The sequence below is a fragment of the Marmota flaviventris genome, chromosome 1 (assembly GCF_047511675.1).
Source record: "Marmota flaviventris isolate mMarFla1 chromosome 1, mMarFla1.hap1, whole genome shotgun sequence".
In the NCBI taxonomy this organism is placed as follows: domain Eukaryota; kingdom Metazoa; phylum Chordata; class Mammalia; order Rodentia; family Sciuridae; genus Marmota; species Marmota flaviventris.
Window position 1 is genome coordinate 11,343,639 of NC_092498.1, and position 12,114 is coordinate 11,355,752.

General features: G+C 36.9%; 1 protein-coding gene across 8 annotated transcripts in view; it reads left to right on the top strand.

Annotated features, from left to right (window-relative positions):
* Tpk1 (thiamin pyrophosphokinase 1) overlaps nt 1-12,114 on the top strand; it is a 339,523-nt gene that overhangs the window by 172,055 nt on the left and 155,354 nt on the right. For all 8 annotated transcript variants that reach the window (XM_027943417.2, XM_071611250.1, XM_071611276.1 and 5 more), the window contains one exon: nt 3,705-3,800. In XM_027943417.2, the coding sequence (XP_027799218.1) occupies nt 3,705-3,800 (96 nt within the window). The remainder of the gene's footprint in view (nt 1-3,704; nt 3,801-12,114) is intronic.

A 12,114-nucleotide genomic window follows, 5' to 3' on the forward strand; every position in this document is an offset into this window, starting at 1 on the left:
AATGTAGCTGGATCCCAAAGTCCAAATGGAATTTCAAATGCCTACCCTGCTGGCCAAAAGAAAAGGGAACAATTCAGGGATGAATTGAAGACTGACCTTCTTTCAATCACTTACTGGATGTGGGTGTTTGCTAAGAATTTCTCAGTATGAGAAGAGGAAGAAAAGGAACCTGCCTCTGTCTGTTTTACAGATGAACACATAAATATATTTGTATTTTATATGTATTATGTATTTTACATGTAGTATTATGACATTCACTTCCCTTTTCTACTGGTGGATGCCTACCTCTTCTGTATACAGTATTATTCAATAAAGCAGCAAACATAATAATAAGCCCTTAAAAATATTGGTTGGACCTCTGGTAGTTTCTTTATAACTATATATGGCTTTTCCTGATTTAGATTTGTGGGGTAAGAGCTGTCTGATAAAGTAGACTATAGTCAATTCAACATACTGGAACAGAATTTTAAAGTTGTCATTTTAACTTTCTCTGTTCTTCCTGCTTTTCCTTTAAAGTGTGTATGTTTTGAAAGCATATTGGGAGTGGAGGGTTGGGGATGGCATTATTGTTCCTTACTTTAAAATATTTTTAAAGGTTAGAACAAAAACAGAATAACCTTGATATTAACATATGCTGAATTTTTTGACATCAATCCAAATCTTACTAATTCATTATGAACCTAGATTAATAAAATGGAGTACTAAAATTAATAATCCATCTTGAAAAATGGTGTACTCATCAAAGGATTGTGTTATTAGATTTGAGTTATTTAAAACTGTACTTGTATATTGACAAAAACTGCATGCAAAGTATGTATAGAAAGAAATTGGAGCCACCTGGTGGCTCCTAAAATAATTCTCTGTGTCCTAAAAAATGTCTCACGCAACTAAAAAAAAAAAAAATCAAAGTACTGATTAAAGCAAAGGTTTACACGCAAACCTTGGTATGAGAAGGTTGGAGTTTTATATTTTATGCTTTTGGAAAATTATATGTATACTATAGAATTCTGTATATTTTGAGATAAACCGTTATTTTTAATTAGGAAGCTAATATTACAAACTATTTATTAGAAAGTCTTGTACTTTCCTTAGTGACCAAATCTCCTGACTTCAGTATTTTTCTGGGTATTTGAATGGTGAATGTAAAGAGTTTTTTGTTTTTTTTTTTAATATCAAGTTTTTTAAATACCAAGATTTTTCACTGGAAAAATCTCAATGCCACAGTGATGTTTAGTTTTATTCTATCTAATAAGTAATTGTAAATCAGTATTAATGTGTGACACGTAGGTGGGCATTGCCTGGTCCTTGATGGCGTTTCTCCGTGTCTCTCTCTCTGCAGCAACTTGGTGTTTCTCGTCTGCAGCCTCCTGTTTCTCCTGTCACATCTGATGGGTTACCTTAGGACCCAGGAAGCAGTGAAAACATTTCTGTTTGGCCAGAGGCCTGTTTGTGATTGCACTGGGAGGCGTATTTTGTTTTGCAGGCCTCCTAAGTGTTGAAAGCTGCCCGTTGAGACCCTTTGGAACTTTTTCCACTTCCAGTGAATTCAATCTCAATCTCTGTTGAGGTTAGAATCATTTAAACTCGTGAAAATCCCAAGAAGCTATGGAAGGCTGTCCGAGGCCCCAGCTAGAGTATAGATGTTCTTGATGTAGATGAGTCCTGAAGTTTTCAGTATTAGTCATTCTTCTCCTTGGCCTGACCTGGGTTTTTCTCTGGGTCCATTTCAAGTGATGAGGTAAAGTAAGATATTCCACTCTTGTTTACATGTTTTTAGTGGCTTTTTTTTTTTTTTTTTGGAAGTGTCGTCCTCATGGAACCAATTCTAGAAATGTCACAAAACATCCATTTGTAAGAATGCGTTCCCCCTTCCTGGGAGTGAAGATGGCCATTTTCTTTCCCCTCACTGTTGCTGATTGCTGCCTTGTTGACCAGTTGTCATCAAGTCAATGGTTTTCCCTTGTTTTATTTTCTTAATCTGTAGCATCGCTGTGGTGCTAGGTAATTTCTTGGGTTCTGTTCAAGTGTCATTTTCCCCATAGTGCTCTCTGATGATTCTGTGAAGGCAACTGTGAGGCAGACAGGGATCTATTAATCATCTGTTGCTATTTCTATTTGCCTGTTAAGTTTTATTTCCTCTTATTGTTTCTACTATCAGCATTAAAAGAGAAAGATGGGTTTCTATTGTCATAAATGCTATATTTTACAATAAGATGCTGTGTTGTCCTAGCCCCTTGCCGGTGTACGTTCACTATATTTAATAGGCTACATATCTATTATTCAAGAAAGGTTATTTAAAGATTTATTGAACAGTTACTATGTAGCAGAACAATGCCAGGAAGTAGAAACACTAACAAATGCAACCAAGTTTCTGCCCTCAGGGAACTTTCAGTTTGACCATGTCTGATTTGGTGATAGTCTAATCGCTTCAGCCCTGATAATATTCCTATATGCTGTGGCATATGCTTAGATCTTTCCTAGAAATGTTAGCCTGTGATTAGTCACTTCTTTATACCCTTGCCTAAGCAATTATAGTGAATTGCAATGTTCTCTTAGGGTCAGGAAAGTATATGTCAATGATCTTGTAAAGATGACATATACATCTTTTAGAGCGTAATATATTTCTGAATGATGAGGAATTAAGTTTTTCATTGGTCACTACATTGTAGGACAGTCATAAATGAGTGAAGCTCAGGTTGAGCTTGATGCCTTTAAAGAGACCTTGAGGTAACAGAAGAACCTTTAAATCTACCGAGAATGGTCCTTAGAATAATTTAAGAGGCAGTACGAATGTTTTGTATCCTTGAGAACTCTTTGAATGGCAACTTTATAGACTAGATTATATTTAACTTTCCCTTACTCAGCTGTTTGTCAGAGTCCAGGAATTGTTTTACTTCTGAATTAAGAAGTCGGATGTCCCATCGTGCTCTGGTTTTACCTCTTTGCCCCCGTGCAACAGTGGGAAAGAAGGTGTCATTTCAAAAATGATTTCTTTGGCCATGTAAGTTGACTAGTGCCAATGAACTGGCACTTGATGGCTTTATATTTGTAACTATATTTTAGTGCTTTTCAGCAGGTAAGGTGTCTGTTGTAGAGAAGGCAAAAATCTTATAAATTCACTTCATTATGTTTGAAAGGGAATCCGAGAGGCATTTATGCCAGCACAGCTCTTTGTGCTGCTTTTCACACGGGGGTAAACTGGGCCATCAAGAAAGTAAACAGGACAGCTAATTTAATTTTATTTAAAATGTAAAATTTAATCATTACTATTTTTTTCAAAATTTGTCTTTCCATCCATGTAAGTAAACTTATGAGATTCCCTAAAGACTTTCTTAGAAATGCTTTCATTTTAATTTCATGTAATTTCACTACGCATATAATTTATTATACTTGTACAAAGTCATTCTTTCAATCTTGAATGTCATCACATCAGTGTTTTTCAAGACTATTTATGTTATATGACCTGTACCCTTCTTGGAACAATCATTCTCTCCAAGAAGAGCACAGGTTATGCTACATTAGTGTAATTGGAATGTTGTAGTATATTAACCCCATTCCTGGGAAATAAAAAGATGATGATAATGATTATGATTACAGAGAAATCATACATAATGTCTGCTGATGCCCGTGGTACAGCTCTGGCTCTTGTTTATGAGGCTAAAGACTTTACTGATTCTTACATTTCTCTTTCTTCAATTCATTAGGGGTGTGAGCTTATTTCAACTCCAGATCAGGACCTCACTGACTTTACCAAGTGCCTTAAAGTGCTCAAAAAGAAGATAGAAGAAAAAGACCTACAGGTAAGATATGCGCCAATTTGGTAGTTAAGGCTCTTATCACCAAGGATATGAAAGGGCTTGTTTAAGGCTTTTACTTATCTGAAATAGTTAATTACTTTTGTGCTGTTCTTTTTAGATTTCTGTCAGTTTTTTTTTCTCCCTGTATATCAAATAAGGCTGTACTTAGCTATACAAACCTTAGTAACAAAACTCAAAGGTCACAAATCTAAACATCTTACAGCGACAAGGTATAAAATGAGTGAACTGGACCATGTCTAAGGTAATCAAAACTGAGAACTCATTGGTGGCCTAAAGTGACTAGGTATTCTTCATCTCTGGCTCATTTTTGCCACATCGAGCAGCAAGTATTTTATAATGTATCTGTTCAAATATTGACTGCAAATAAACAAACAAATATGGTCTTTATTTGGGCCATGGGCTGTCAACTGAACACTCACATGTAAAGAAATAAAATACCAACTTTCCGTGTGTGTGTGTGTGTGTGTGTGTGTGTGTGCGTGTGTGTGTGAGAGAGAGAAAGAGACAGAGAGAGAGAGATGTATATTTTAAGCCACAGAAGAATCTACTGCTTTACAGGTACTCTTTAAGGGTGTTCAGTGATTTTCATCTATAATCTCAATGTTCAATCACTTTACTTACTTAATTTACAAGTTTTTATTTTGCCATATTTTTTGGTATCTGTTGAAATGATACCAAAGGGTATTTAAGTCTTTTCTTAATGAAAATCTATAAAATCATACCTAAAATATTGGATGACAAATTATCTTTTGTTTTCGCCTTTGGCCAGGGCAAAAAGATAAGCTGAGATGCATGATCAATTGTGCAATTTTCAGCCAGGAAGATATTCTTACGTGTTGGATGCTTTTGATAGTACTAATAACAGGAAATGCATGTGGACCTTTCCTCAGTAATCAAGTGAGAGAGGGCAGCCTTCAGGCACAGCTCAGTCAGATCTCAGCCCTGCTGTGTAAATTTTGTCTTCAGACTGGTTCTCCCATTGTCCCCACATGCCACCATCAGCACAGTTAGGGGATTAAGGCATGGTGGGGGCGGGGGGGATATGGCATCACTTTCACCATCATTAAACTCAACTCCCATCCTCTAGCCATGAAGCCTCTCCTTTATTTGGCAGAGGAGGATGAGAGTATTCTGAGTTTCTTAGAATAGTATGAGCAATGGGATGCATCCACATGGCTCACATATTCAAACCTCATAGCTAATACACATTTGGAGGGATGCGATAGGCATTATGCAATTCTAACCAAAATGTCCTTCTTAGCAATACAGTGTATCAGAGATTTACTCTAGCATATATTTTCCAAGTTGAAGTAGTTGAAGTAGTAAAATCTTTTTCTTCCTTTGAAGAAAATCCTTGTTAACTGTCATAATTGGCAAGTAGTTCAATGTGCAAACTCAACAAAAGTAATCGAGTAAACATTTCTCGTCTCCGTTCTACCTTTGCTGAATATATGAAATGCGCAGTGCCATTTTCAGCAATAAATTGCTACAATTAAATATTTGTTTAATACAAGCAGAAAACAGCCAATGGAAAGTTATACGTTTATCCAGATGCAGCTGATTTTGAGTTTCTTAGGAAAAAAAAATTGTAAATCTTCACTACTGTGTTTCGATTTTCCTAGCCTTTCTGCTTTTAAATTATTCAAAGCTAGGAATGCAATTATGTGAGTCACATTTGTTGTTAATTGGTAGTATCTATAATATAGTGTTCAGTCATTGAGGCTCAAAAGAAATAATCCCATCTCAAACTCAATAAGACCCAAGTCCAGAGAGAGCCTCAGAGTCGGGGAAGAGGGTGTGATCTGCCAAAAAAACCTTGATGGAGATGGGGCCTGCCTACTGGGGAGTCCTGAGTAAATACACCGGCTGCAGGACTCCCATTGGGCAGAGCCTTTCTTCCTGTTTCTAAAATGTGATGTATTCCCTCCTCTCACCTACCTCAAGGTGTTTATTCATGTTTGCCCTTCTGCCTAGAATTCTGTTTTTCCTTCTCTTTGCGTAGACCACATATGACACAGTTTTCCTAATTTTCTTTAACTATTAGTCTTGGCTAGGTGCTGCTACTCCGTATTTCCATATCTCCCCTTATTTCTCCTTTAGGACATGGTGAATACTTACGATCATTTCCTTAATCATTTCTTTTTTTTTTTTATTTTTTATTGTTGGCTGTTCAAAACATTACATAGTTCTTGATATATCATATTTCACAATTTGATTCAAGTGGGTTATGAGCTCCCATTTTTACCCCATATACAGATTGCAGAATCACATCAGTTACACATCCATTGATTTACATATTGCCATACTAGTGTCTGTTGTATTCTGCTGCCTTTCCTATCCTCTACTATCACCCCTCCCCTCCCCTCCCCTCCCCTCTTCTCTCTCTGCCCCCTCTATTGACATTCGTTTGTCCCCCTTGTATTATTTTTCCCCTTCCCCTCACTTCCTCTTGTATGTACTTTTGTATAACTCTGAGGGTCTCCTTCCGTTTCCATGCATTTTCCCTTCTCTCTCCCTTTCCCTCCCACCTCTCATCCCTGTTTAATGTTAATCTTCTTCTCATGCTCTTCGACCCTACTCTGTTCTTAGTTACTCTCCTTATATCAAAGAAGACATTTGGCATTTGTTTTTTAGGGATTGGCTAGCTTCACTTAGCATAATCTGCTCTAATGCCATCCATTTCCCTGTAAATTCTATGATTTTGTCATTTTTTAATGCAGAGTAATACTCCATTGTGTATAAATGCCACATTTTTTTTATCCATTCATCCATTGAAGGGCATCTAGGTTGGTTCCACAGTCTAGCTATTGTGAATTGTGCTGCTATGAACATCGATGTAGCAGTGTCCCTGTAGATAAGAGAGGTAAATAGAGAGCCTACATCCTGGGAACAAATCTTTACTCCTCACACTTCAGATAGAGCCCTAATATCCAGAGTATACAAAGAACTCAAAAAATTAGACAATAAGAGAACAAACAACCCAATCAACAAATGGGCCAAGGACCTGAACAGACACTTCTCAGAGGAGGACATACAATCCATCAACAAGTACATGAAAAAATGCTCACCATCTCTAGCAGTCAGAGAAATGCAAATCAAAACCACCCTAAGATACCATCTCACTCCAGTTAGATTGGCAGCCATTATGAAGTCAAACAACAACAAGTGCTGGCGAGGATGTGGGGAAAAGGGTACACTTGTACATTGCTGGTGGGACTGCAAATTGGTGCAGCCAATTTGGAAAGCAGTATGGAGATTTCTTGGAAAGCTGGGAATGGAGCCACCATTTGACCCAGCTATTCCCCTTCTCGGTCTATTCCCTAAAGACTTAATCATTTCTAATTGCTTGAAGTCTTCTTCCCAGCTGGACTGTACAGCCCCTGAAGCTGGAGTCAACTCTGCTTGTTTGACACTTAATGGTGGTACTTTGCACATAAGAGGTGCTGTGTGAATACTTTATGGGAGCACACAGGAGAGCAGAGCAGAACACATTTAGGAGAAGGACTTTTTAGAGAAGCTGAGACACAATAAACAAATAGGAGCTAGGTGCCAAGGGGAAGAAGAGAGTTTAAAGAAGTGCCACAGGCACCTTGAGGACAGGGAGCACTCAGCAGGAGGGGCAACTCTCCACTTCCATCTTCTCTGGAACCAAGATAGGCCTGAGAAGTAAGCTGACATAACACAGATCACCAGGAGGAAAACAATAAAAAGTGCACACGGCACAAGAGCCACTATAAAGAAACGAAGCCCCAAGAAGCACTTGAGTCAATTCAGTGTATACAGGGTTGGACAAAAAGTATTGAATCATGAAGAAGCAACTGAATTATGTAGGATAGCTTAAAAGAGAAGAATTACTTTAACCAGCTCAGTACAGAACACTTGCGGTCTAGATTTCTCAGCCTTGGGCATAAGGATGTTGCCTTTTGTATATGAGAATTTCATCTCCTATTTTCAAGAAACTGCAGAGTGACTTTTGTACCTACTGTTTTTTAAGTGTCTTTAACTTAAATATTCAGTATGCCCAAGTGGCATTTTGTGGGATAGTATGTTCTTAATTTTTTCAACTTCAATGAGCTGATGGCGTATAACTTGAAGAGATTTATGATGAGAATATAGGGATTTATTTGCTGTTTTTAAAAAGCACAGCTAGATTAAGCAAAAGCTGTATTACTCCACAATTAAAATTTTTCAAGGTAGCTCTCATATAGCCTGAAAAAAGTAGTTATAACAGTCCCTCTTATCTGTAGCTTAATTTTCTACATTTTCAGCTACCTGTGGTTAACTATAATCAAAAATTACCCAGAAAATTCCAGAAATAAATAATTCATAAGTTTTAAATTTTGCACCATTTTGAGTGGCATGTTAAAAATCTCACTATTCCTGCTTTGTACTTTCCAGAACGTGAGTTATCCCTTTGTTCAGTAGATGTGTGTGGCATGCTGCCCTCCCATTAGCCGCTCAGTTGCTCTCCCCATTACCCGAGAGACATATCATCACAAGGCTATGCTCAGGTGACCCTTGTGCAGTGGCCTGATGCTGTCACAGTGTCCCCCCTTCACCTCACTTCATCTCAACACAGGGGCATCAGGTTAGTGTGCAGAATCACAAGCGGAGAAAGTATGATGGTTCAGCACGATGAGGTATTTTGAGAGAAAGGAGACCATACTCATAAAACTTTGTTCTGGTATATTGTTATAATTATCCTATTTTATTATCGACTGTCATTGTTAATTTCTTGCTATTCCTAATTTACAAATTAAACTTTATCACAGATAAGTGTGTTAAGGAAAATAAAACTTTGTACATATAATGTTTGGTACCACCCATGGTTTCAGGGTATCCACTGGGGATCCTGGAATGTAACTTCTGTGAATCGGGGGGACTGTAGTATATTAAATCCATAATGACTTTCTGGGAGCTTCCATCTTTAATTGAGAAGTACAATATTGCATTTGCTTTGATGAAATAGCAAGAGAAAAACGAGATTAGAATATAACACAGGTTTCCCCTCTATACATGCTCCTATCTCAACATGATTTGATGAAGAATTTAAAAGTTTCTTCCTAAAGTACATAGTTTTAAGCAGTATCAAATAATTTTTATACTTCTTCTCTTACCCTTAGAAAAACCAATCAAATTATCATGTATTTCTAGTTTTCTGCTTACTAAATTATAAATATGAATTTGTAATCAAAGTGTAATCAAAGATTAAGAGATCACACTATGAAATAAAATTTTAATTATAATATAAATAAGTGAAATGCTAAGTAGTCTTTAATATGCTGAGAAACTATGCTGTGTTACATATTAGAACTTTATAGAACTTGGATTAGGTTCTGTTTTTATCCTAAAGGAGTTTACTATCTAGAACACGAGAGTAAAGAAAAATTCTCCTAAAATTATTTTTTCACCTATTTTAAAATTGCCCTCAACTGTTATTTTTCTGCAAAAGGGTTCTCTGATACATGTGGCTTTGTAATGTTTTGCTTTCATGTTGCCACATGGTTGTCCGTAAATGAGTCATGAATAATACATTATCAGAATACCATCTGATATGACTGAATCTTCAAACAGCACATATTCTAAAGCTATGATACACTCTGGAGATCCAAACCATGGGATTCAGTGGAAAACATTAAAAGCTATTTCCCCAACCATCTAAAAATGTAAGTGTATGTTCTTCAGGATGAAGCAGTAATGAATTTAGATTATAAGGTCCTCAGAATAACAAGATAGGTTTCTTTAAGATATTTACTAGTATTATGTGGCAATAGAATCAGTTATTTCAATTGCTAACATTTCAAATGTAGACATCATTGACAAAATTTGCCATTAATTTCTATCTACATGTTTTAGAGACATAAACCTATACCAGTTTTATTTGACAGAACTTCAGTACATTTTATACTCCTTATACCATATTGCTTTTTAAGCAGTTTTTTAATCAAATGATGTAGGATACTGAATAGGTACTATGAATGAGATTAAGTGGCTAAATTTTATGTATACACACATAAATATTAATGACTATAGATAAATACTATATAAAGAATATGGGTTTATATATGAGTAAATTCATTTTTATTCTTTGAGTACTCTGAGTAAATGCTGAAATGTGATTTATAAACTTTAGGATAGTTTCTATGCTATTTAATTATATCTGAATTGGAGTTCTCAATTGTTGACTGTGAGGACTTTTTAAAGAAATTATTAATTGTCTTTTCACTTAATTCTTACATGGCATTTCTGAGATAGTTGCATTATCTTTATACATCAGCAAATACTATGAGTTTTCAACCTGGTATATCCATTAGCCACCAGTATTGGATGTAGGTGAACATTTTTATTCATAATGGTCTAATGACTTATTTTATGTTTATTCTAAATATCCTACTTACTCAATTGAAAATCAAATTTAGGACTAACTTTTATCTGATTGGAGATCTGGCTTATAGGGTTGCAGGAGGAAGGATGACCATGCCCTGAGTTAATTTCCAGGGCACACTGGTGTATCCACCTTCACCACCTGTTCTGTGAACTAATGTATTTGGCCATATTGGAAACAAGATGTAAACTGTGTGTGTGTGTGTGTGTGTGTGTGTGTGTGTGTGTGTTGTAACGTATGCTGAAACGGGAAAAATACTAATATGACTGTAGAGAAACCCAGAAGATACCATTATAATCAAGTGATCAAAGTTAACATTATGCCAGGCCCAGTGGCACACACCTGTAATCACAGCAGCTTGGTAGGCTGAGGCAGGATGATTGTGAGTTCAAAGCAAAAGCAAGGTACTAAGCAACTCAGTGACACCCTGTCTCTAAATAAAATACATAATAAGGCTGGGGATGTGGCTCAGTGGTCAAGTGTCCCTGAGTTCAATCCCTGGTACCCTAAATAAATAAATAAATAAAGTTAGCATTATTGGTGATAATTCACTGGATGGCATATGTCCTTCTGCATGAATATAGGATAAGAAGGATGCTTGTAGACTTCCTTCTAAAACCCATAATTGTAGTTTAATCTTAAAGTTACATGGAACACTGAATTTAGGGTATTAACACCTGACCGGTATTTTCAAGGTCTGAAAAATGAAAAATTGAGAAATTGTTTCAGACCAGGGGAGATGAAGAAGACACACCAGCTAAATGTGGTTGGATGCCCTGACCTGTATCCTGAGATGGAAAATGGACATTAGTAGAAAACTAGTAATATGTGAATAAATTCTAGCGTTCAGTTATTAGTGGTGACCAACATCAATACTAGTTGTGACCAAGTTACCCCAGTACATGAAGATGTTAACACTGGGGACTGGGTGAATGTTATGTGCTCCATACTATCTGTACAACAAATCTAAACTTATTCCAGAGTAAAAAAGATTCACCATAGAGCAAGTCTAGTTGTTCTGATCCATGACTCACAGTAAAATAGATTAGACAAATGCTCCTTAACAGGGAAATCAGCAACGCATTTTGTGGATTCTCTCACCTTTAAAAGGATGCCCTCAAGAAGTTGTGAGTCTCTCCACACATGTACACAACTATTTCACGTAAACACTAGATCTTCACGAAAGTCTTGGCTAGAGACTTGATCAGTGTTGAAACTGTAGAGACAGACAGGTCCTCCCGATCTTCCTATTTTTTCCAAGGGATGGATTTCAAATTGTGGTGGGATTCAATCAAGGTCTGTCCCTGCCTGTATTTTTATCAGAATGGGCTCTGGAAGGACCCACTCTGTTTTTCCTGCGTTCTCTCCCAGGCCTGTGAAACCCCTTCCTGCCTCCTCACCACCTGTATCTTCTCCACAGCCCTTGCTTATTGACCCACTTCTCTTTACCTTGTTTTCCTCAGCTCCTGTTACCACTTGTGTGCCATTCACTCACTCATTAATACCTCTAACCCTAAACTCCAAAGCTGTATTTCACCTACTAACCAGAAGGCCAGAGGGACTTCATTTCAGTATTTAAGACAGAACTCATCATTTTTTCTCACAGAGATCTTTTATTTTCTTTTTCTGTTTTTCCCACCTTACTCAGTGGCACTACTGTCCATCTACCTGGCCAGAAGCGAAGAGTAACCATATGTTTTACCCTACCAACCCCCAGAACTCCCTCTCTTGGCAGACTTTGTTCTTTGCAGTCTTTTTGCTACTACATTAGCTCAGACATTCATCAGTTTTTACCTGCCTTGTTTGTTAACTTCTCTTTGCTACCTTCATTCCGTCCTCTTACTAAAATTTGTATGGAACATCTTAAATGTGCATCTGCTTTAAAACTTTTCTTAGTTCCCATTGTTATTA